This window comes from Populus trichocarpa, chromosome 5, assembly GCF_000002775.5.
Source record: "Populus trichocarpa isolate Nisqually-1 chromosome 5, P.trichocarpa_v4.1, whole genome shotgun sequence".
Classification (NCBI taxonomy): Eukaryota; Viridiplantae; Streptophyta; class Magnoliopsida; order Malpighiales; family Salicaceae; genus Populus; species Populus trichocarpa.
Genome location: NC_037289.2, coordinates 22623376 through 22650608, shown reverse-complemented (window position 1 = coordinate 22650608; position 27233 = coordinate 22623376). Strand labels below are relative to the sequence as shown.

Below are 27233 nucleotides of genomic sequence, written 5' to 3'. Positions count from 1 at the left end.
GGTCATTGTGTGTGGATTTTTGGTGGTTTTGATTCATTGTTTTTTTATATAGTTTTTATGCTTTAAATTATATAAATACATATTTTATTTTCATAATTGAGTGAAATTTTTAATACATGATTTAATATTATTGGTTATGAAAATTAAAACATTTCATTTGCATTAACCATTTGCTTTCAAGGATAGGCGTTGGAGAAACCCTTGTGAATCATTATCAAAATTAATGATTTTCTAGTCTTTGGATTTTTTGTGCTGAAAAAATCATGGATATATATATGAAATGATGCCTTGTAATTAAAAGGGATAAAAAATATTAGCCGTTGATCAAAAGGTTAACCTAATATTCCAATAACCAAGTCCTTTCTCGAAGGTTGAATTTGTAAACCGGACACGGGCAAGCCGTGGACCAGAAATTTGGGCTCTTGGGTTTGTTTTCATGTACATCAGTGATGAATGCTTTTAGCATTCTTCTTTGATGGGCTGCAATCTCTATTTTTAAGTCAGATTTACTTCTTCTCCATTTCCTGTGGCCCGGAATGGAGGCTACCGTCATGGAGCCCAGTTCTATAAAGTGCAGTGTCCATTTCCTTCTTGCATGGTCTCGAGACTCTGAACCTCAGTGATCGCATGCATATTCAATGCATAATTCTTTTTATTATCATTATTATTATTATTTGAGATGAGAAGTGTTTGCCAGATACCATGATTAGCCTCTTGATTAAACAAGGTTTTCCAAAGAAGCTGGTAATTAAAACGCAACAATTATAGTTCACAAGACAGCAGGGTTATTAATTTGGCTATGGGACATTGGATTCATCGGACCAACTTGGACTGGATTTTAAAATAAATATGAGTTGATCTAATATATATCAAAAAATCAATTTAATTCAAAAACTTAAACTCTTAGATGAGATCTAAAGATATGATTTATATTATTCTCTAACACATCCCTTCAAGTAGGTCTAAAGATATGATTTATATTATTCTCTAATACATCCCTTCAAGTGAAAGCTCTTTGGACTTTAAACTTGTACAGACCCACACTACCTTGTGCTTAAGTTTTTATTAAATAAACGGGAACGGTGAAATTGAAACTCCTGACCGCTTGGTCATCAAGACTGTAATACCATATCAAAAAATCAATTCAATCCAAAAATTTGAACTCATAGGTGAAGTCTCAATATATGATTTATATTATTTTCTAACACATCCAGTCAAAAAACAGGTTAACATATAATCTAATTAAACTCGAATCTGTTAACTTTTACAAAAAAAAAAAAATCACAACAATGTCATTTTATATATTTTTAAAAACTATTTATTAGCACCGACTAACTCATCAAATCTATAATCGAGTTGGGTTTAATGATGGTGGTAGACAAACTTTGTGGAGTTTTATTGTTCTTTTATCCTGCAAAAAAGAAAACCTTCCTAGAAATTAAAATAAAGATAGGAGGAAGTAGGGGTCCATCTCTTTCGCCCCTTCACAAATGATTTCGATACAGCGTTATCGGGGATTGTTTCTTCATAAATGTACACGCATTTAACTGTTTCTGCTCCTAGCTGGTTACATCTACTCTACCTCTCCCTGCCTTACCCCACTAGTTTAGAGCCTCGGTAAAGCTTCTTACAAGAAACAAAATGTTAAAAGATCCATTTGTCGAATCTGATCTGCACCATCGTCCTTCGAAAATCTGATCATCAAAATCATGTCAAAATGAGAATCGATATCGCAAGTCTTTTATTACCTTGCAATTTGTTAGCATTCGAAGTACCCACTACGCTGATAGGCTAGCAGCTCGGAGCTAGCGTGAGATACCTGATCAGGTCGACTTTTTTTTTTTTAAAAAAAAAATATATATATATATATATATATATATATATATATTAGCACCATTTAAAAAAGATTTTAGCAAAGAGCACAATTTAGGAGAGAGGCGAGTGAGTCACGTTATATTTGGATGATGTATTAGGTACACTTCAGTCACAGTTGACAATTTTTTTAGTTTTATTATCCAATCTAAATCAAGTTTTAACAGAATCTTGATACCATAATTACGAGACTCAGCTAAATTTTCTAAAACGATTTTGTTATGTAGATTTTTTATTTTGAAAAATAATAAATTTATAATATTATCTTAATATATTTCTAAGCAAATAATAATTTAAAAAACAATTTCTACCCGCTCTCAAACATTCACTGAATAATATTAAATATAATCAAAGGCCTATAATAATGTCATAACTTGATTTGGAAGTGTGATCTGCAGAGATGTGGGTAACTCCAGGAACCTTGGCTCCTAACCTCTACTCATCCATTACTTGAATCCGGCTCCAACCACCATATCAACTACTCGAATTTCTATTGCTGAAGTTTGTAATGAAAGCAGAAGGAAGAGAATTTATTCCACGTTAAAAAAAAAAATTTCTTCCAAAGTATTTATAAAAATAAGTTTCTAATAGTTTAACGGATAAGTATAGAGACAAATACAAGTGAATCCTCTTTAATGGACTGCTTTATGGGTTTTTATGAGGTCTTTAATAGTGTAAGAGGCTCGGTGTTTCGCTGTAAATACAGATATTTGTTATTGTGGATCACTAATATAAAATTATTTTTTTTACTCTTCTCATAAAAAAACCATTAAATTAGTTATTAGAGGTAGAATAATATTTTTATATGATGTATTCATCGTTGTTAGATTGATTGGGGGTGTCTAAGTCTTTTTTATATTTTTAGAACAATATAATTATTAAATTACCCTTAAAAACAAGATTTAATTAGCTAAAGTCATGGGGTATTTTAGTGTTTTTATTTTTTCAAATTACGATAAAATTAAATCTTGACAACATCACTTGAAATTCTTGGTCTCATATTTTTTTAAAAAAAAATTGGTGTCATATTAATTTTACATTTAAAAAAATTTAACATTACTTGCAACATAGCACGTAACACTCTCCAATAATATCTAAAGATCGACACTTTGCGCTTAATAATATATATATATATATATATATATATATATATATATATATATATATATATATATATATTTCTTGTTGGGGAAAATAAATATATTTAAGACAAGATGGTGTACCTCTAAGCCAAATAACTTTTTTTTTTCATCATGTCGAATTGTTCCAACAATTCCCAAGTCTTCCCATCTAGTCCCGATCCGCCTCCAAGCCAAATAATTCTTTTTCTGTTTCCTTATCTCCATCCCCAATTATTCTAACAATCCCCAAGTTTTCCTTGAAGTCTCAACCCTAGAGTTTCTTGGCCCTATCCTAACTCAAAATTTAAGAGAGTTTATGAGCCTAGTTACATTATGGTGATGTTATTTAAAAAAAAAAAATTCTTTAAAGATTGTTTCTCACGTCTCCGAGTCAAATAATTTTTTTAATTTTTTGTTTTTTTATTTCCATTACAAATTACCCCCAACAACCCCCGAGTTTTCCCGGCTAGTCCAGACCCTATGGAATCTAGCCCCTATTCAATCTTGGGTCCTATTGCCTCGATCACAAGTTGCAGAGCTGGTTGCCGGTTCACCCAAGCTAGGCTAGGACCTAGCCCAACTCCGACGCAAGACCTTTATCCTTTCCTCAATTTTAGGCTTTCTAGCCTGGTCTGGTACCTAGACAGCTTGAATTTGGTTCCCGTCATTGAGCCATCAAGCCCCAATCCTTGGACATCTTAGCATGATGATGATGACCTCTAAATAGTGAGAGACGACTTCGATCTCGACCTTGACCATCGCATCATTCGACTGGCCACGGCCTTATTGAGTTCTGGCCTTGACAAAGTTGCTCGAATCACCCGACCCTGGTCCGACCCTGGTCTGTCTTGCTTAACCCCACTTTGGTTAATTCTCCTCCTTGTTCGCTCGTACCCACTCTATCCTTGACCTGGAGGCATTGGATATGCATATAAAAATACTTTCACCGTATCTTGAAATATTTTAGAATCATATTTCATTTTTTATTAGTTCTATACGTATAAAAACTATGTGAAATGTATCAAAATAAAACATAAAAAAATGTGAGACCCTTCTTCGATAGGCTTTATTAAGACTATACATTGACATTGTCTTTCAACTGTGTTTTTCAAAACTTTTTATTTTTTTAAAAAAATATTTTAAATTAATATCTTATAATTTTTTTTTTATCATTTTAATGTATTGATATAAAAAAATATTATTTGAATATATTTTTAAGTAATAATTACTTCCTTCTGAGCATATATATATATATATATATATATATATATATATATATATATATATATATATATATATATATATATCAGTCCAGGAATGCAAGGATTTTTAGAGTTTCCTATTTCATATTTAACTACTTTATTGTGGGACCTTGACAACATCTGCATATATTCTTCAGTCTTCACAATTTTTAATTTATCTATAACTAGAAACATATCATACCCGCCGGGATTTTTTTGTAATTCCATTTCGCTTACAGATAGTTTTTTTTTAATTCTCAGCCCAAACAAAACCACCCAAAGTTATTTATTTTCCAAAAAAAATAAATAATTCGACGTAAAGTTTTTTTAAAATAAATAGCATAGCTATTAAAAAAACTTAAAAAATAAACAATTAAAAAAATTAAGAAAAAATAATACTTTAACTAGTTGTGTAGCTAGAAATCACATGGTTCAACCTTTAACAAAATTAAAAAGGTTGTTTTTTTTTAAATAACACAATCGTTTTAAATACAATATCATTTTTATTTTTTTTAGTATCATAAAATTTAATATAAGTTTAATTTTTACAATTATTTTTTATATTTTTCTTTGAAGTTACATCATTTTAGTAATGCGTTTGAGCTTCAATTAACTGAGTTATTTCTGGTTATCATCACCGGGTTGAATGTGTTATTTTCATAAATAAAAAATTAAAAAAAAATGGCACGGTGCTTTCTAGAAAATAAAAAATAAAATTTGACAGGTATGCTATTTTTAAAAAAACTCCTCGATCAAAGCCGGGGTTTCCGTACATAAAAAGTATAATCTAACGGCTCAAAGGGGATCTAATGGGACCCTACACGCTTCCCAAGACAAGTCGGGACCCGCTTTTATTAGTGGCCGTGATTAAGAAGCGACAGCGACGTTGTACGGATCGCGGTTATCAAGATAAGGTGGAGCCCACCCATGAGGCTGAGACACGTGGCAAAATGCATGAATTTGGAGAGGTATATTGTCAATCCAAACAAAGCGAGTACTGTAGCCGACATCGACGATAGGTGCGCACGTGGATCATGCACTGTTGTTGGGTCCCAGTCATTACTTTTTTATGTGTCAAATCGAACGTCTAATCTGATTGACAAAAGAATGCGGGATTCTCATACCAGTGCTGTTGATTTCAGGGGATCTCTCTCTCGCCAATGCTTGCATCTCTTTGCCATTGCGTGGACGGTGGTAAATTTATAATTTCTGAAGCTATAGCCCCCCAACTTTCACTTTTGTGTTATTCTAGTCCTTTTATATGATTTTGGTCTACAATAACAGCAATTACACCCAAGATTTTAATCCCTTTCTCAGACTCGATTTTCCATACCCGTCAACCAAGCATCTGGATTGAAAAAAACTATGTACCAAAGAAGAAATCCCTTTTCTATAAGACGAACGAAAACAAATTATTATCTTTTGAAGAAAAAATACTGAAAATATATATAAATCAGAAAAGAAAAATAAAATTATGCCCTTTGCCTTTATTCAACCCTTGAATGTAAAATTGAGCAAAGATAATTTCAATGGACAAAAAACCGATGTTCTTTGAAATACCATGAATTTAAGACACATATATATACATAAACAAAGGGTAAATTTAAACGTTCAACGAGATAGAAAAAGGAAGGAACTATTTCCCCTCTCACTTTCTTATTAGCTGAAATATAATTAATGAACTAATTGATTCATCACTCGTGTTTTAATTTTGAACAAAGATAGTAAACAAATATTATAATGTTATTTTTTAAAAATTAGGATTTAAACATTCAACATGAGGGGAAAAAAAACAAGAAAGAAAGAAAGAAAGGAACTCTTTCTATTAACTTAGAGTATATTGGATTAACTTATTCATCAAACATGTTATTTTGAACGAAGCTCGCAAATGATTGCGATGTCAATTCTTCTTTTATATCTTTGAGTTAGGGTTCTCTGCGGATGGAAAATTGAGGGACTTTTATATAGATACTGCGTGAGGTATTTTGTGCTAGATGATTTCGAAAAATAGAAGGAGGGTACTAGCAATGATTTCAAACAATCGGTGATGGATGTGACAAGAATGAAGGTTACTTGAGTGATGTAGTATTTTTCTTATGCAACATCTTATTTTTACAATTTTAATCTTTAAAATTAATCGTATAATAGCTGCTTCAATAACAAAAAATTGAAATTAAAAGATTTATTTTTTTAATAATGTCAGATTTAAACTATGTAATTACTAATATTGATGGTCACAAGAGGTTTACCTAGTCATTAACTTCAGGATTCGTGGGGATTAGTTAAGGTACGTACAAGTTAACTCGGACACCCAACGTGAATCAAAAATAAAAAATTCTATTCTTCAAAACAGTGGGTAGGGAATTAATTTTAACTTATTGCAAAAAAAAAAAAACAGGTTAATTTTTCATTTATTTTTCTCCAGTGCTTGTAATTTTATTTAAAATTGGTGACGTGGTAAAGGGGTTGCCAACATTCAAACCGTGCTTAAATTCTTTTGGCTATGCAAAAAAAAAAAATGTAAGGAAGTGTTTTGTTTTTTTTTTCTTTTTATTTGGTAATTTCGAGGAAGTATTGCATCCTGCATTTTCATTTTTTTCTCCATAGCAATTAAAAATACCTTTAAAAAGGAATTTTGGAAGAAACTTTTAATTCCATTGCTTAACTTTGATAAAATAAAAAATAAAAAAAAGGCAACTTAAAACACGTTAAGCAAGAAAAATCAGTACTTGATTTGAATCGACTTGCATGATTGCAGATTTGAAATTCAAACAGTAGAAAGATTAATATATTCATAATTAAACAGCAATTGATTTTATTTCTTAGCACACACTCAAGTTCATCATATACAGAACGAACACCAGAAATAAAAGGCACGAAATATTGGGATTTGAAGATTATAAAATAATTACTCTCTCTAAATATGCTCCAGAATCTTGAGAAGATGTATGTAAGTATATATGATTCTCTTTAAGCATTAGCTGATGGTATAGAACTGTGATTGGATTCCTCAACTCATTTGCCGGCATGCATGGTAGTGGAAATGCTCGAAAAGAAAAGGCTTTTTGCTGCAAGAGATTAGAATTATCAGCAGAGCAGTTTTTAACTATCAAGAACGTGGAGCGGCCGTACTGGTTAGTTCTTGCGGAGGCGCGCACAGATGAATCTGGATGCTATTGCCTGATTGGTACTGCCCCACTAGTAGTCACTAATAAATGGTACTGATCCATGTCTGTAAATTTTTATGTAAATTCTATATGATTTCAAGTTTACTACGTTGCCACGACTTCGTTACAAAATATTGAAAAATTACTGATTTTTGATGTATATCATTTATTGTTTTTGTTTAGGTTCGAAAAGAGAAGGGTAATATTCCATAATCTCTGGGTCAGCCAAGCATTGAGAATATATATATATATATATATATATATGAATCTAGCTAGCTTTTAAATTTACTATTTTTGGGAATGGCCAAGCATTGAGCTCCACTACTAAAAAAATTTCTGTTGGTATATTATGATAACTTTTATCTACGAAAATTTTTATTTTTGTATTCATCGGTAAACACCGAAAAAAAATTATCTTGATATATACTGAGGGAATTGCAGTGGAAAAATATGAAATGAAAAAAAAAGCCAAATAGTACAATGACATGTAACTCTTACAAATAATATTATCGATGGAATTAACCTGGTGGTAAAGTACGTTTGTAAATACGCTGATGGAAAAATTTCATTGGTATATACTGAGGGTATTACAATGGGATTTAAAAAAGATAAATTGTACGGTGATGTGATATTTTTATCGACAGAATGTCTGATGGAATAATTTTGTCGGTCATGTTGTCGATAATATTTAACTTAAGACCCGACGATCGACTATCCTCTCCCCCTCTCTCATTTCTCCTTCTTTCTTATGCAATTTTTTTTATTTAACAAACAGTCACCCTATTCTCCCCAAATCTCAACACAATTCAATCTCTTACAACAAATCTGGCCACCACAACACTTAGTTTGTCAGCATCTATGTTCTAATTCAAATTTTATTGAGGATTCTCCATTTTAGGTAAGCAAATCTACCCTTTTTTTATTTTAACTCAATTTTTAATTTTTTTTTGTATATTTTTGTACTATATGTATTTTGTTTGGGTGTTTACTTGTTTTATAGTTTTTTATTATACAAATTTATTGTATGGATTTATGATTTGTATATGTTAGGGTTTGTTTTAAATTTTGTAAAATTATATTTGTTTGTAAACTGATGAAACTTATGTCGAGTTTTTGACTTAGGTGTTTTGTGATGAAATAAATAATGATTTATTTAACAGGTTTGTTTTATATTTTGTCAATTTTATTGCCGAGTTGAAATTTTTAGTAAATCTATAGAAATTTGAATTTATGTAGATAATTGATAATGAATTAATAGTACTATTAAAATAGATTGAATAAGTCTGATCTAAATCAATATTTTTACAAATTTATTTAGTTAACATAGTTAATTAATACATGATGTATATAGGTTCTCTCCAATGGTTACGGAGGATGAATTATTGTAATGAGGCTCATGGTTTTATTAATTACGCACTATCTAATCCGATAAATATTAGTGGAGGGGGTATTAGATATCCATGCAAGAGGTGTAAAAATAATAATAAAATTTCTCTATCTAGATGTTGTAACGATACATCTTCTATAAAAAAAAATTCATTGAGAAATACATGTGTTGGTATGCACACGAAGAACCATATGTTCCTCACGATACCATGGTAAAAAGGATGGTTGGGTCAACTTCTAGGTTTAGCAACACGCGTAGAGTTGTACTTGATTGTAGTAATCCTTATAAAAATATGATTATGGATGCGATGAGAATGAATCAGGATCATGTCGGTCAATGTCCATCGTAGATGAAGAACCTAATGCAGTCGCGGCCAAGTGTTTTGATCTTATGAAAGATTCTGACGAACCATTATGGGATGGTTGCACAAATCACAGTAAATTATTGGTCGTTGCAAAGGTGTTCATCATCAAGTTAGATCATGAATTGAGCTCCAGCGGATATACACAGGTAAATAAAGATGATAACGATGAAATCAACGTAGAAGATTGCGATGGAGATGAGAACTAGTCAATTGGCGAAGAAGAAGAAGAAAATGAAGACAATTCTGATTAATTTTCACAATACGAATGTGTAATGCCATAAACTATAATATAATATTTATGGACAAAATTCACTTCATCGTAATGACAATGATGTTAATTTATTATTGGATGACAAGGAAATATTTATTTTATTATTGTGATGTGAACTAGTGTTATTGTGATGTGTGTGCAGCTGTGAATTTAAGTGTTTGCACGATAGATAGATAGGGAATACATATACAATTTGACATCAAACACTATTTTACACCAATGAAAATACCGACAGATTGTACATCACATATGGGTATATCAATAGAATGTGTCCGTTGGTATATTCCAGTGACTATAGAAATTATTTCCCTTCTCCATGACATTGTTCATGGTGTTAAATATATACGGGTATTAGGGGTGAGCATTTTCGGTTCGGTCCGGTTTTCATCCAAAAAAAATAACTAAACCAATTTATTTATTCATTTTTAAATAAAACCGAAACCGAACCAAAACCGGTTCAAACCGACCAGTTCGGTTCGGTTCGGTTCGGTTAATTGAAAGGAAAAACCGGAAAAAACCGATTTCATCTTAGCCAGGCATATCGAGCAGGTTCTCTGAAATTGAAAATAAGGAATCCAGAAAGAACAAGAGTCAAACGAAAATTTGAAAAAAATAATTCTCACAACATCCATTACAGTAATCGCAACATGAGCATACTATGGCAAATCAACAACCTTGTAAATAAATAGAGGAAATGAATACATAATAGATTTACAGAAATCAGAAAAAAAGTAAAAAGGGACAAAAAAATTAAGAGATAAAGATTGAAGAGAAGGGGGCTCCAGAGCTACTGTTTGGTTGCTAATCCATGAGTTTAGTCGGCTATGCTTAAAGAAAATGACAAAAAGATTGAGAGATGAGAGATAAGGATGGTTCGTTCACCGAATTTACTTTGGAGAAGGAGGGGGGGTTATGCTTAAAGCCTTAAAGAAAGGTTGAGAGAGATGAGAGATGAGAGATGAAGATGTTGGGGGGTGTTAAGAGATGAGAGATGAAGATGGTGGGCTGTGATGGGGGGCTGTGAGAAAGGTCAAGAGATGAGAGATGAAGATGGTGGGCTGTGATGCGGGGGCTGTGAGAAAGGTCAAGAGATAAGAGATGAAGATTGGGGGTTGTGATGAGGGGCTGTGAGAAAGGTTGAGAGATGAAGATGGGGAGCTGTGAGAACAGTTGAGAGATGTGAGAAAGGTTGAGAGATGAGAGATGAAGATGGGGGCCTGTGCTGAGGATGAAGATTGAGAAACATGGGCGAGAAAGGTTGAGAGTGAAAATGGGGGTTAGGGCTGTGTTGAGAGATGAAGATTGTGAAACATGGGTGGCGGCTAGGGTGTAAAAAGTAGATGGGAAAAGATGGAAAGGTATGTATTTATAGTACTATTGATTTTTTTTTATTTGAACCGGTTCGGTTCAGTTTATTCGGTTTCAGCCTTTTAAAATCAAAACCGAACCGAACCAGCTTGTTTTTTAATTTTTTTAATCGGTTTAATCGGTTTTTTTTACGATTCGGTTTTTTCAGTTATTTTTTTTCCGGTTTTCTCGGTTTAATCGGTTTTTTGATTTTTTTTGCTCACCCCTAACGGGTATATCAACGGAATGTGTCCGTCGGTATATTCCAGTGATTATAGAAACTGTTTACTTCTCAATGTGCCGATAATTAGTTTTTTCCCAACGACATTATAGGCAGAATAAACACTTATAGGTAATATTTAGAGGGCTTTCTGAAAGTTTTTGTGCAAGTTAAAAAAAATATTTTGACGTGCTTTGTCCGTCTGTAAATTCATTGATATATTTATTACCGATAGACTATAAATTACTGATGAGAGTTTTTTCAATAGATTGTTTTTGTCCGTGAGCCAGTCGGTAATATACGTATCAATAAACTGTGAGTGTAAATACCGACATAAATTTTCATCTGTAAAACTGTTAAATTTGATAGAGCCTAGGCAGATGTGGGTCTAACAAGTTGTTAAATCGCTCAGCCAAGACATATACTAAGTGAAGATAGTTGTTGCATCTTTGTTCTCTTATTCAACCGAAGTTTTATTGGAAAACAAAAGGTATATATTCACCAAATTAAGTTTACTTGCATGATTCTTATGTTAATGATAGTGAATTATTTGCAGATAGAGGAATTTTATAGATCCAAACTTTTATTTTTGAGAGTTTTGAGCTTAAAGAATTTATGTTCACTTATAAAAGAAGATAAGAGTAATGTCTTAGATTTATAATGCTGGTTAAATTTTATCATATCATGGTAATATGATTCCTCTACTTTTCATTAACAACTAACCGCTAACTGCAATCCCATGAAACTATTAATGATAGACTCCAAGGTATATTTATTATTTTCTATTAAAAAAAAAGAAACCTATTTTTTTTAATTAATACAAGTAAAGAAATAACCATCTATTATAAAATTTTATAATTTTAAGTAAATAATATTATAAAAAAATATTGCTGTCCTTTTCATTTTTTTTATGTGAAACTTCTTAATTTTCTTCTAAAAGAGTGATTGTTTTGTACAAAATAAATTAATCACAGTCCATTTGGCCAATTCTTTAGCTTTCAATATTTTCATTAATTAATTAGAATTCTGGTAACAAGCACTCCCATGACTAGACAACCTTTTTTCACAGTTAAATAAAAAATAATAAAAATTAATCACGAGATCAACGAAAATATATAAAATAAATAAAATAAAAATAGCGTATAGCAACAGAAAACATGTGATTAAGTTAATGTTTATTTTGAAAAATTGCCAAGGCATGCGTTAGCAGCACTGCTAAAAAACACATTAATGCATCTGTCAACCATTCCCATGACTAGACAACCTTTTTTCACAAGTTAAGAAAAAATCAAAATCTATGCCCGGAACAAGTGTATCGATTTCACTCGGTCTTATCCGTATCTCTTGCTCATAAACAAACCAGTTCTACCTGTCTAAAATATTCCAAACAAATTTCGAAACCAAAACAAAAGGTGGAAATCGACGCCGTCCTGTGTGACTGAGGGCTAATTGAGTGGATATCTGATATTTCTATTAGATGAAATTAAATAATTAAATTAACTCAAATAATTAAGATTTTTGTGTTAAATGATGTGGTAATAGGTAATCTCAAATGCTTTTTGAATTTGAGATTCTAATGTTTGGACAATAAACACACTTAATGGGTAATTAAAGAGAGATGCAAATATGAACCTTAAATTTACAATTTATTTTTTTAAAATAATAATGTTAAATTCTTTTTTTTAGAAGATTTACATAATCTTAAATAAATTAGAAACTCTACCTTAATTAGAAAATAAAATAAAAATTCAAAAATAAAAAAGGAAACAACGATAGAACTCGAAATAAGGTATGGGATCCAAAAATCCAAGAAATATCATTTCTCATGAAGGCCGAAACCTGTTCTTCTTTTTCTTTTTCTCTACATTTTTTGGGTAAAAGCTATATTCTAATTAAAATCGATAGATTTTTTTATATTTCACTTCATTTTATGGTTTAGATTTTTTTAGTATTACCCTCGGAGTTTCTAAAAGTTTCAATGCTGCCCTTTATTTTCACTATATAGCTTAAGGCAACTAGCAGCCGGGCCACCTTTTGATTTCTTTTTATTATTTTTGGATTTTTAAGCCTTTTATTGAATATTCATGTTTGAGGTTTCGAGAGGAAAGGGTTTGAAAAAAATAATCATAGATAATGGTGGGAAAAAAGAAACAGTCATTCAATTGTGGTTAATTATTAATTAAGCAAAACGTTATATTAAAACTTTTAAGAGACTGTATATTGGAAGATTTAATGTGTGAGGATCAATATGGCATGTTGTTGAATCTTTGGGGGCAAGATATAATTTACCTTTTGTTTCTGGTGCAAAAGCATGCTTTCGCTAATTCAGGGTGATGATTTCTGCGATGAACAACCGAGTAATTTTCGGTAATTTGACTAGATTATCATTCTCCAAGAAGACTCCTCGCCTTGCTGTGTATTCATCAGGCCGCACATAATCCTTTAGGTCAAATGATCTATATATTAGGCTAGAAGTTCTGTCGAGGTGATTGCCTTTGGATAATGATGAGAATATTGAGGCAGTGCAATTCTAAGTTAGAAAGACTTTTAATTTGTGGTATACATGTGCATCTCCGGAGTCCCATCACCCTCCACCAAAGCTCCTTTAGGTAGATTGATATTTTTATTGCACAAACAACATGTTCGAGATAGGTATGGATGATCATGTCATTTCTGAAAGAAAAAAAAAAAGACAATAAAACACACCTGTGCAGGCATCCCGAGCATGCACAAGCATGTTCGGTCAAAACTCAGAAAGCCCAACCTACCTTCAAACATAAGCTTAAAGTTGCTTTTACCCTAAAATGAACATGATGCCAGAATGTTGGCGCAACGGTAGCTTATTCACTTAAACGACACACATTCTCCTATCAAGATCCCGGCAGGTATGTATCTTGATGACATGAGAGCGAATTTCTAGTGTTCTTACCAAACAATAAAACAAAGAAATACAACTATATATATAAACAAGTGTGAGTCTTGTGATTTAGGAGGAAAATACTCCCTCTTCTTTTACCTTATACCATGCTATTTATCTTTTAGTATATAGTTGCATTACTTAATTTATTAGCCTTTCAAGCACCATTCCCTTCAACATGCTATCTATTTAGTCGTGATATATAGGAGCCAGACTTCATTAATTTTGTGTTTTGAGTAAGAAACCAAAGTCAAATGTTTAGGTATAGTATGGAATGATTTAAGTTATTTTTTTTTAATTTTTTATCCATAAAAAAATAATAATATGTTTGAATAGAAATGATTTTTAACTTGAATGAAAAGTTCAGTGCAAATTTAAGTCAAATTTTTGCTTTAATTTATTGATTACAACACACATATAATATCCCTGATTTTTTTTAACAAAAAAATTATCTTCAGTTTTTTCTCCAAATAAATTTCCGATTTAACTAATTTTTATCATAGATTAGTTATAAAAATACATTTTAAATTGTAACTCAAAATAAATAAAAAAAATCATTATCGATCCAAAGGTGAATCATGTAACGCTGGAGATGCCTTTCTGAATAAAATTTTCTAGGTCCGCAACTTCAAGCAACCTTTTCTAACATTTGTTAACATAGAAATCGTCCAGCTAGTAATTCAATGTTCTTTGCAGCATACTGTAAAATTAATGTTATGTCTGTGTGTGGATATATACACTGTGGGCAAAAACATCGTCCTTGACGTTCAGAAATTACATTTCTTGCGATACAACCCCGCAATGGGCCTACGTTGTCATCCTCTCATTCCCTACAAAACATAAAATATGGGAATACTAGAACATTAAACTATGCTAAAAAATACATAGATCGTCGATCGAACCACTGTCATGATGAGCATTTTGAACGAAAAAGAAACTGATGTATGCTAGAAAGAAGCCAAGACGTATGCCCAATGCTCATTTCACAAATTGATATCAGAAACCTTTGGCCGAGGAAAAAAGAAACTATTGAAATTGATGGGGAACATGTGGTGACTGTAATATATATATATATATATATATATATATATCATGCTCGCAGGAATATTGAGAAGGATGCTGCTCTTGTACCAAAAAAAGAACAAAATGACTGCAAACCTCTGAACTAACGACAATTTTCAAGACAACACAATTATACTAGTCAAGCAGGTAAGATAAAGCTTTGAGCCTGGAAGTTTATTAACAATAAAAGTCAGATCAAATCAATGTTAGATAGACAACAGAGTCAAGCCAGCACATACCAGGTAAGCAATAAATTAAAATTCAGTACAGAATGGCTAGGGAAAGAAGGTTAATTGAGGACCGTTGGAAGAATTAAACCACAACATAGAAGGAATTCCAAATTGTAATATATATGAACATACAAGGGTAATTCAAGAACAAAACCTCCCCTTAGAATAATTTATACGTTTGTATTTGGTCTTCATCTGCGTGTATAGAAGATGTATGCTCAAGAAGCTACTTAGAATAGTTTGCAGGCCACATCCAAATTTCTTTTCATATAAAACACACAAATATTCATTTCAAAATAGAGGGGGGAACAAAGAAAAAGAAAGCGTACGTGTAATCTACATACAATTGTGGTATGAACCAGTCATGAATCAGTCTGGAAATCGATGAAGTATATATAATTCATGTTCAAGCAGCTGCTCTAGTATGCAAAGGAAGCTATACAAAGATTTCCTAGGCCGATTCATCATAAGGCCTTTGTTAAACATATAGGATATATAGTAAATTGTAAATGGAACCAGAAAATCAACAGTAAAGTATACTTATAATTGGGAGACACAATCTAAGATATGCATGGCGAGAACAAAAAGGAAATTCTTTGATCAATGATTTCTTATTTACTATACATAGAGCAACTTTATTAAAATAAAAATCATATCATGGCAAATCACATAATAAACCCAAATGATTAGTGGCACGAATTGATCCTCTAAAACAACAAAGTGGAAGATTGTACCCCACAAGAATCGCTGAAAGGGAAAAGAAGTTTCAATAGCATATATCTTTCCTTAGATAAAATAACCATTAATTATTATTATTATTTTTTTGCTGTTTATACAAGCATAGAGCAATCATGCAAATTCTTGCTTTAACCCAAATATAATCTATATAAGATGACCCAACATTAGCCTATAACTAAAGTGTTGTCGGCCAGACTAATTAGCAAAAGCTCCTCGAGTCTCCATGCATGGTTTCTAAGCTTGTTTGGTATTTAGTCACCGATTAGCACACTAGTATAGTGATTTAACATCAATAATGGCAAACTTTTGGATGGAGACCTTTAGTCTTGTCTTCTAATTTCATACTAACAATAATTTTTCGCCTTGACTAGAAACCCAGCTAGATTCCATTGTTTCTTGCTAGGTTCTTGTGAGTGTTTAGGTAATTTGACGACTGATGAACCTCTCTCTCCTCTCTTTCCAAAATACAGAAGAAGGAGAAGAAAAACCTGTTATGATACGAGTAATGAGGGAAATGGCCGGAGGAATTTACTAGTAAAGAAGTCAAATTGTAGTACACATAAAGATAATATACAATACTGAACTCGTAGTCAACAAATCTCAAAAGCCATATGTACTTTTTTTCTGCCACGTCTTTCATTGTCTTTCCTCCCTTCAACTGAAATGACAACACTAGCTGAAACAGCACAAGTTTCTGAAAATTACATCACTCCATTGGTTATTCAAGGAGTCCATCTACAACTACAAGAGTACAGCAATATAATTATACCAAGGGACTATGCGTTGCAAGAGAGTATACGTGTTGTGTGTGTGTGTGTGTGTGTGTGTGTGGGGGGGGGGGGGGGGTACCTTTATGGATCAATACTCTTTCTTTATGTTAATTTCCTATGGTTTTCTAGACAGAAAGGCAGTAAAAGTAGCAATACAATAGGGGGGAGGGTAAGTCAGAGACTCGGACATGAAGACTTGGCAGAGATGAAAATCTGACCAAACATCTGCAACCCAACCATTAAAACAATAGTAGTAGTGCTAGACATCTGACATATGATTCTTATGTAATGTCTTTCAAGCTTTAACCACGATAACTGTGACTGAGTTTCCAACACCCTTATAAAATTTGATAAGAAGCGCTAATGTCCAAAGAAGGGGAAAGAGAAATGAGAAATGAGGTCACACATGATCTGCAAATCTATGGCTTGGCATACATGAATATTACACAAATGTAAGAGCAATTATAGATGCTCTCAGTCCCAACACAGACCATAACTGCAAGTACAATCACTTTTCTATTACCACTACCGCTAGTCCCATTACTAGTAATATTACTACCACTGTTTGCATCAAAAGCAGATTCATGGTATCCGCAGATCTAGCTACCCATTGTTTCCACATATCAAAGAAAACATAGAAATACCCCAAAAGGAGGAGAAAAAGACTAACCCTAAATACTAAAATGCCTTATAACTCATACATACTAGTAACACAAAATAACCAATAATACGGATAGGGAAATAATTAAGAACTATCAAGAGCAGTAGTATTGTAAACTGCTTGATAAAGGGTACTCTTTGTTTGTTTTTGTTAAGTTGCACCTGGTGGTGGTGGCATTGGCAGTGGAAGTGGCAGTGGCAGGGCTTGGATTTGTTGCTGTGGTGGACGCTTACGCTTCTTTTTCTCATAGCTAATCCCTCTTGCTTTAGACTGCAAATCACGAACCTCACGAAGATACAGCCTAACAGCACGAGCTCCAAAAGGGTTTGCTTCAGGTTTCCCTCCATTTTCCTCAAAGGCTGCTCGGAGGCGTCCAATGAGCGCGTCAAGGCTACCCCAGGCCTGGCGGAGAGGGCATGGGCAGGGGGCGGGTGGGTTTGGGTGGCCATAAAAGGGGCAGATTGGAGTGTGCACTTTGGTCTTGCCAAATTGGTCAAGGTAGCGAAGGAATTCAAGGACATGAGCACCACTGCACCTGGACAGAGAAAGAGGAGGCCTGTGGTTCTTGAGGTACTGGCCAAAGGTGTTCCAGTCTCGGCGCTTTTGATTCTCATAGCGACTCGGAGTGGTGGAGGATGGTGGTGGCAAGTTTGAGACTGACATGGCTGTGTTGGTGGTGTTGCTGTTGCCTATGCTGTTGAAACTTGTGTTTTCAGAGTTGGAGCTCTCCATTTCTTGGATTGAATTCATAGAGTTTTGTTTTAGTTATTTCGATCTCTCAGGTGGTTTAGGTTATGTTGTTGCTGCTGGCAGTGGCGGTGGCCTTTCCTCTTCCTATTTTTTGTCTTTATAGTCACTCCACCCCTTTCTTCTTCTTCTTCTTCTTCTTGTTTTTTTCTAGGGTTTGCTTCTCCCCTAAACAAAAAAACCTTAATTCAAGAGGGGGACGGAGATAAAGAAATTAAAGGGCAGTACTGAATCCCTTGGTTTCTTATAGTCCTACCAAAGATTGGATGGTTCTATGTTTTTTTTTTTTCTGTTGATGGGAAAAAACCAGCAAGAGCCAAGAAGAAAGAAGTAAATGAAACAAAAAACGTTATGATCATTAGTTGATATTACAAGATTTCCATTTTGAAGGGAGAGAAAATGAGGAGTGGAGCTGGAAATAGTGTAACAAAGGAATAATTTTTTATGTGGAAAAATAAAGAAGGGGATGATGAGACAGATGATGGGAGAGAGGATGAGTGGACTCTTCCTCTTTGCTAATGTTAGAGCAATCCAAGAAAAGCTTGAATTAAGGTTTTTTTTTTTTGGGGGGGTCTGGAAAATGCTTAGTGATTGGGGTTTTTTTTTTACCTTAAAAAGGTGGAGCAATTCAGCTCTTATTGGTTAATGACGATATATAGAGTGAGGGAACTGTGTTAGGGCTTGTGGGAAATGGCGAAGGGTTGAGAAAAGTAGGTTGCGATGCAGACAGGAAAAAGTTTGAAGGAAAGAGGGTAAAAATTGAAAGTAGTAACATGATTTTGTTCCTTGAGCCTGTAGTCTTGAATGACAATTCCTTTCTAGTAAGTGACCAGAATACCCTCTGAAAAGTTTGAAGGGAGAATGGCAAGGCAAGCTTCTGTTCATTGCCTGATCCACCTCAAGCAGCTCTAACTTGACTCCAAGTTTGCCAGTGCCCTTTCCGAACATCAACACGCTAGGAAATCAACAACTCTGACCACTTAAATAGCAGGGAATTCCTCCTTTCAGCAATATGCAGATGCAGATTCAGCAATAGTTCGAGCTGCCAAACCAAGTGTTTTTAAATTTATCTCCTCGATCCTGATACGTTCAGCAGCAATTGTCTTTTCTTTTCTTTTTCCCTTCCAGTCTCACAGCAATTCTTGTCCCTAATTAGAATCTCCATGGAAAAATATTTCCACTAGTTTAGTAGCAGAAATTATTCTAAATATTATAATATAATATATAGACACACACACAAATATAGAATTTTACAAAAGCATATATATAGTAGGAATTGAAGCATTCTCTAACATATCAAGCTCGCTAGGTCCATGTATAATAATCAATTTCCTTGTATCCTCTATTCATTTCTTTTACGATTTCAAGCAATATAGTTAGGGTTCCTGGCTAGTCCGAGAAGGCTATTTACAAAACAAATTGATCGGTATACAGATAGCTTTCAGCAAATTCAGGCCAGATTTTGAATTTTGATCGCTACTAAAAAGAGATACATTTTCATAATGTTTTTGGTTTACGAACGCTAGCTGCCATTTGTACAAGGAGTTCGTTTCAACTATGATTGAAGCTGTATATAACTATGGTTGTAAAGAGTATTTGGAAATAATAAGTTGTTAAATGTATTTTTAATGTTAGAATGAAAGAAAAAAAATAAAATTGTTAATGTGCTTATAGAATAAAGGTACTTTTAATTTTATTTATTTATTGTGAAACCCTGTTCAAAATACCTTTTTCAAAAGTCCAGTATAATTTCGTTTTGGATCAAGTTATTGAATTTCACTATTCCAAATCTGTTTATTATTTATTAACAAAAAATAAAAGAGAAGGTGATTATTCATCTCTTCACAAAGTACGGCAACAATATTTTTTTTTAATTTAATTTTTTAATATTTAATTTATTGATAACTTGTTTCAATTGTTTTTTATAAAGTTATTTTGATCTCATGACCTGAGTTGCGTGTTTAGCAAATTAATCTAAATTAATTAAAGTTATTTTTTAGATTTTTTTAATTTTATTATTTAATATTAGGTTGATGGAGTCTTGAACTTCATAATTCATTTCAATTTATTTTCAATGAGGTTATCAAAGTTTTATAACCTGGATCATAAATTTACTAGGTTAATATAGATTGATTCAGGTCAATCCAATATATTTTTGTCTCAATATTTTTTTAAAATATCATTTTAAAATTATTTTCAAGCCCGGCTATTTTTGTATCAATTATCTAAGTTATTTTTTAATTTATCAAGTTAATAAGGTCAAATCAAGTCAATTTTCACATAATTTATTTATTTTTACCAAGAAATACATTAAACATACTTGAATATATTTTTATATTAAAAATATTAATCTAACTTGCATGATAACATACTTGAATAATATAGTTTAGTTACTCAGTAGATTTTTGATAGCCTTACAATAAAAAATAGAAGGCATCATGAGGTCCTCCAAGTAATTTATTTCTTCTCTAGCTCGAAGACACAATCCCTATACCCCAAATTGATTTCAAGACCCGTTTGTACTTGGAAATTAGAGGTTCGTTGGTGAAGAGCGAAAACAATTGCGACATTGTTGACCTACCTGAAATCAAAAGCGAGAATCATGGTTGTTCCTGATTTAGCACACACTTCATGTGGAATAAAGGAACTAGAACGAGTGGGGCTTGTCGATTGGAACGGAACCCTACTGCCCAGCTGGTCTAGGATTAATGTGGATCTTTCTTCTTTTAGTCCAGATGAAGAAGCATGTAATAGACTTAACAGCAACAAGGAAGATATGATGAGCAAGATAAAAGCTTATATTGGTGAATTACTCAAGTCTGTGCAGATGGTATCGGATGTGATGGAAGGCCTTGTTAAAAGAGTTACAGTAGAAGAATCTGAAATTGTTGTTAGGAAAGATAAGGTAACTTTAAGTCAGGAAAAGATTAGAAGGAAAGCAATCCAAATCGAGAGAATGTCTTCGAAATTCGAGGAGATGATGCAGCAGAGGGTTGAAGAAAGTTTCAGCAAAGCAAGTGAGGGATCACAGAAAAACAAGAACATACGCACTGAGCAGGGCGGAGACCGTGATGATTCTTTCCCTGCCCGAAAAACTCAATTAAGCTACCGATTTGAACACTGAGAAAAAAATATTGGATTCTTTCTCTTCAATGGTGATTTTCTTTTTGGTTGGATAAAGGAGGTGAAAATATTGGAAAGATGCAGGGGAAATACGATGGCAGAAAGAGAGTGTCAAAATTCGGTGCTATTCATCCGACCTCCAGTTGCTTTATCTTTCACCGCTGAGTGAATATGAAGCAGTTGGGAAGGCAACACAAATTGCTAAGGTTTCGTGACTAAATTCAAGCAGGGTTTCTTGTTTGGTAATAAATACAAGAGTTTTCTTAGTGGTAATTTTATTATTTTAAAGCAACATAGGCTATTTGGTTATTAAATTAAATATAATAATAAACCTATTTTTATTGATTTTTTTATTATTATGAAATTACAAAACTCATGATGTAAATTGTAATTTAAAATATAAAATAGAATAAGCTATAAATACTCAAAGTAATTTTCCTTAAAAAAAACACTTTGAAATGGAGCTATACGTGACAAACCAAAGAAATAAGCTATTAATTTACATGAATAATAAAACTCTTAACTTTTTACCATGTGAACGTTAAAACACCTTTAGCATACATATATTAATATTAATATTAATATTAACAAAAACTATTTGAGGAGGGGGGGTCATCGTTCCCCTCCTCAACAGTACTTTTTCCTTCTTTTGATTTATTTAAATTTTAAATTTAATTTTATTCTTTAATATTTAATTTATTAAAAATTAACATTCATAAATTATTTTAGTTTGTTTTCCTTCGAGCTATCATAATCTTATGAGTTTTGTGAATTAACCCGATTGACTCGAGTTTTTTTATTTTTTTTAATTGAGTTTTAATTTTTAATTTTATCCCTTAATATTTAGATTAATTAGGAATTAAGTTTTATAATTTGTTTTGGTTTTATTTCTATGAGGTTATTTTAGTCTCATGACCCGAGTCATAGGTTTTGCAGGTTAACCCGAATGACTTAGGGTTTTTTTTGTCATTTTTCTTACATTTATTTTTTATTCAATTTTATCTTTCAATGTTTAGGTTTATTGATAATTAATCTTCATAATTTATTCTAATTTTTTTTATATGAGATTATCTCGGTCTCATGACCTGAGTTAAAGGTTTGACAGGTTAACCTGGGTGACTTGAGTATTTTTTTATTTTTTTTTAATTGATTTTTTTTCAATTTCATCCTTCAGCATTAGATTAATTGAGAGTTGGACTTCATAATTTGTTTTTATCTACTTTCAATTATGTTATCTCAGTCTCAAGACCCAGGTTTGACAAGTTAACCTATGTTGACTCGGGTTTTTTTTATTCTTGTTTTAATTGATTTTTTTTCCAATTTCATTATGTAACATTAGATTGATTGAGAATTGACTTTAATATTTTTTTTATGAGATTATCAAAGTCTCGTGATCTAAATAACAAATTTTACCAAAACCATAGACTTACTCAATTGAAAGTTTAATTTTTTCCATCTTGAAAGCATGTTAGCGATGTCTTGATGATTTTTTTTAATATTTTTTAAAATTATTTGATATGACCCGCAATATAATACGAGTAAATGATCTAATACAATCAAAACACATTCCAACCAAAACCAGAGACTTACTCAACCAAAAGTTGAATGATTATAAATTAATTTGACTAAAGTTATTATCTCGGCTCATCTCAAGATCTGGGTTAAAAGTTAAACAAGTTAACTCAAGTCAATATGTTTAAAGTTTTTTAAAATAATAAAAACAACGGAGAGAAAAATATGAAGTCAAGTTTTGAATGTATCAACAGGGTTATATGGGTTAAGTCATCATATTGATTGGGTCAATACAATCAATTTTGGATTGAATGTTTTTAAGTCCACAGAGGTGGGGTCAATCCAACGAGTTAAACTGAGTGTTATAACTACGAATTTGACAGGAAGGAATAGATACCAAAATTTAAAAGCCCTGGAATTGCAGTGTAAAGTCACATTTACAATACAAGGGTAGAAATTTAGACTTGAATGGTATTTATACTTTTCTATACAAAACAGCCAACAGATCCCTATGAAAGGGACAGTTTTATAGTACTTTATATTAAATGCTGGGGAGCTTTCCCCGTCTGAAAAATATGCCAAATTGAATGCTAGTAATTGATCTCCCATCCAAATTTGCAATGTTTTCCATCTACCTTGCCTCTTTTACGCAATGAATGATTTTGTATACAATGACATGAAATTTTGATAAAATAGAGACTCAACTTTAAAAAAATAATAATAATCATTGGAGGACCCAATTGAAAATCAGTTTTGTGGGTTAGGAATCGAGGTTATAGCAACTACTATTTCGGCCTTTGATTCAAGAATTTTGACAAAATTAATCGGATCATATTAATTATTAATTTTGACAAAAAAAATCATAAATATATCTATTTGCTGGTTAGCATGTAAGCATTGATTTCACCAATATTATTACTTCAAACTCACAACACAGAATTCATGCATTACCATAGTTATAGTTGATAAAAAATCCTTCATCTTAGCATTAGGTCCATTGTCAATTGTAATTGTTCAATCAATCAAACCCCGAACCAATGAAATGTACCAGCATATCATGTTGGCTATATTCTGCAATTCCTCTCGGACCCATGTCTTCAAATGTCCCGGTTTCCGAGCTAGGGTGTGCCCGGCCGTGACTTAAAACTTGAGTTTTTAAAAAAATTAAATTTGTTTTTTATTATAAATTAATTTGTTTAAAATTTTTAAATTATTTTAATGTGTTGATGTTAAAAATAAAATTTTAAAATATATATCTTGCCCCTGGTAGATGATTGATTAGTCAATTATAAGTAATAGGTAGAGTAATACATAATACTGAGTAGGGTAACGAATCAGTACGTAGCATTAATAGCCCATGACAACAAGAAAGAATGAACAGAGACAACTCATGGATTATATGTTAGTAATGTAGTTTTGGTGGTTTATAATAATGTATAGAAACATTCTGAGGATATGTTTATTTAAAAATAAATATTAAATAAATATTTTTCATTTATTTCGATGCTTGATATCAAAAAAAATTTAAAGATTTAAAATAATGATTTTAATATATAAAAAAAAAAGCATTATATCCTACACCACAGCACTAAAAGCAAAATTAGTTAGTTTTAAGTGGAGTTTCCATGAGTTTTGGAAGTGCATGCTGTAATGGGACCAGACTCTGTTTAATAACTGACACTTCCAATTGGGTCTCCACCTTAGATACTGTCCTACAAACTGAGGGCAGCTTAAACAGAAACTAAGGGTTGTTGAGATCTACATTTACTGCTATGGAGGCTCAATGCACCGAAACATCTTAAAGCACCATAAGTACAAGGGCTTTGTCTTTATTGTCTTCGAATTGAAAAGTAAGCGTGCAATTATAGCACCTATGACACCCCGTTTGCAGATTCAGGGGTTGATTAAAAACAAAAAAAACACAAAAGAATTTAATTATTTTTATTACAACCATATTATTTTTTTAATTTTCTGGTGTTGACTCTGTTAGATTTATATTGAATTTCATAAAATTAGTCGAAAGATTCGGTGCATGTTTGGTATTTTATTAGTTTTTACCGTCTTGGAAAAAACTGTACATTATAACTTCGCTCGGATTCAAGTTTTATCATAATTCGAGGTGAAAAAATACAGTAAAAAACAAATAATTTTTTAAAATTATGAACAACATAGAAACATCTCGGACCCCAGTGCCATTACTCGACAAGTTAGCAAGTACTCGAATAGTCCAAGCCTAGGTCGTGGGTACCCCCTCACCACGTAGCTAAGTACCATCCTCTTATATGGAAACCCGAGGCCTGCTGAAAACCTTCGTTTAAAACTTAAAACCAGTTTAACACTAATAAATTAGATATTTACTTCTCTGACATTCACTTGTTTTTTTTTTTTTTTTACATGTAACCTTTTTCAGACCATATGCGTCCGTCCGAACTCTATACAAACCACTGGTTCTGTCGAGGAAAGAAAAAATTCGGATTAAATAAACCTTTCAATAGTATTTATTTTTTAATATATTTTCTTACTTAAAAATATATTAAAATAATTTATAATATCAATATATCAAAATGATAAAAAAAAATATAAAAAATTAATTTTTTTAAAAATCAGATTTTGAAAAATAAAACAAATGATATCCAAGCTCAGTTATTGACCAAAATTTAGAAAATATTTATTTGTGTGAATGAATATATTTTTAAATAATATCTTTTTCTTGTAAGAAGTGGTAAATTGTTATTTTTTAAAGTATTTTTTTATAATTATAATATATTAATATAAAAGAACAGAGAAGAGAACACGATGGTACGCATATTTATATAGAAATATGTAATTACTGAGGAAAAGATGAAGAAAAAGGGACTGTGAGGAGAGAGAGAGAAGCCAAAAACTGAGCACCGAGGTAGAAGACAAGAGTGGAGAAGATGAGAAGAAAGACCTACAAAATTGGGCTTGTATTTTACAATACTACCATTGACTTGCAATCAGCAGTCAAGTTACAAAATTCAAAAGGAAAGCCGCGTGTCGCCGAATAATAAAGAAGGTAATAGCGTGAAGGCAAAGGAAAGAAGACCCGTGGAACTATAGAAGTCCTCTGGAATCAATTCTCTATTATTTAATATTAACTGGTAAGCCAAAGTTTCACACAGCCGGTTATAATAATTAAGAAACTTTATAATAAGTAAACGGTAATAAGTTAAACTTAACAAGTCATGGTATTAACAAGAGATGATGCTTTTCAAACGTATGTGTATTATTTATTTTAGTAGTGTTTTTTTTTGTTTTTTTTAATGTATGTTTTTTTTAATTTTATTCTTTAACTTTTAGTTTTTTTTAAATTGTATTTTATGATATGTTTCGATTTGTTTTTTATATGATTATCTATGCTACATAACCCAAAATACTAAGAAAGATGATGCTTTTATTATGTACCACCCCACAAAACAATATTAATCTTAATATTTATTTGTTCAATTTTCTTAATCCTTGTTTTATTTTTATTATTTAATATTTGGTTTTTAAGAAACTTATTTGCATGATTTATTTTGATTTGATTTCTATGTAGTTATCAAAGTCTCATGACACGAGTCATCGTTTTGGCTGGTTAACCCAATTTTTTTATCAACTTCATCTTTTAATATTTTATTTGTTAAGAATCAGTTTTCATGATTTGTTTTGATTTTTTTCTATGAGGTTATCTGAATCTCATAATCAAGGTTATAGTTTGGCGGGTTAACCCATTTGTCTCATTCTTTTAATTGATTTTTTTTTTCAATTTCATTATTCAATATTTTGTTAACTTGGGATCGAATTAGGCTTTCTGGTTTGTTCTGACTTGTTTTCTATGAGGTTATCTCGGTTTTATGACCCGAGCCAGGGGTTTGACAGGTTAACTTATTTTTATTGGTTATCCATGTTGTTTTTGAATCTACTAAATTAATTGAATCACATCAAATCAACTCTTATTTGGTTATTTTTACATGTAGTTAATTTTTTTACAAAAAAAATTGATTCAAATAGTAGCGCACTGGCGGCAGTATTCTAGTAATACCACTAAAACATGTGTCATATCATTAAATAATTGACATTAACGATATATCATTAAAATTATAACTGGATTATTTTTTAAAAGTATTTTTTTATTTAGAAATATATTAAAATTATTTTTTAAGATTTTTTTTTATGGTAACATATCAAAATCATAAAAAAAAAACTAAAAAAAAATCAAATTAATATTTTATTAGAACAAACACGTTTTTAAAACATATTCAACCACAGTTAAAAATGCAATACCGTAGAAGCGAAAAGGGAGCAAGGGCTGTCCGCACACTGCCCGCATCACATTCCACCTTAATTACCTAGAGAAAAGCAAAGCAAAACATATAAAAGTAATACAAAGATATCATTGTCCCAAGCTTTTCAGCAAATAATAGATTCATCTTAACAAACCTTTGCGTTTATTAATAAATTCCACACAGTTAAAATATTA

General features: G+C 31.8%; 2 protein-coding genes across 2 annotated transcripts; one reads left to right on the top strand and one right to left on the bottom strand.

The window, feature by feature from the left end:
• Window positions 1–17114: 17114 nt before the first annotated feature.
• On the bottom strand, window positions 17115–19018 carry LOC7454352 (protein LIGHT-DEPENDENT SHORT HYPOCOTYLS 4). Its single transcript, XM_002306821.4, has one exon. The coding sequence runs from the start codon at window positions 18116–18118 to the stop codon at window positions 17519–17521; it is 600 nt and encodes a 199-aa protein (XP_002306857.2). The 5' UTR covers window positions 18119–19018; the 3' UTR covers window positions 17115–17518.
• Window positions 19019–20717: 1699 nt separating this feature from the next.
• LOC7454351 (uncharacterized) lies at window positions 20718–21239 on the top strand. The gene has a single exon (XM_002307615.1). It carries the CDS (start codon window positions 20718–20720, stop codon window positions 21237–21239), a length of 522 nt encoding a protein of 173 aa, XP_002307651.1.
• Window positions 21240–27233: the final 5994 nt, after the last annotated feature.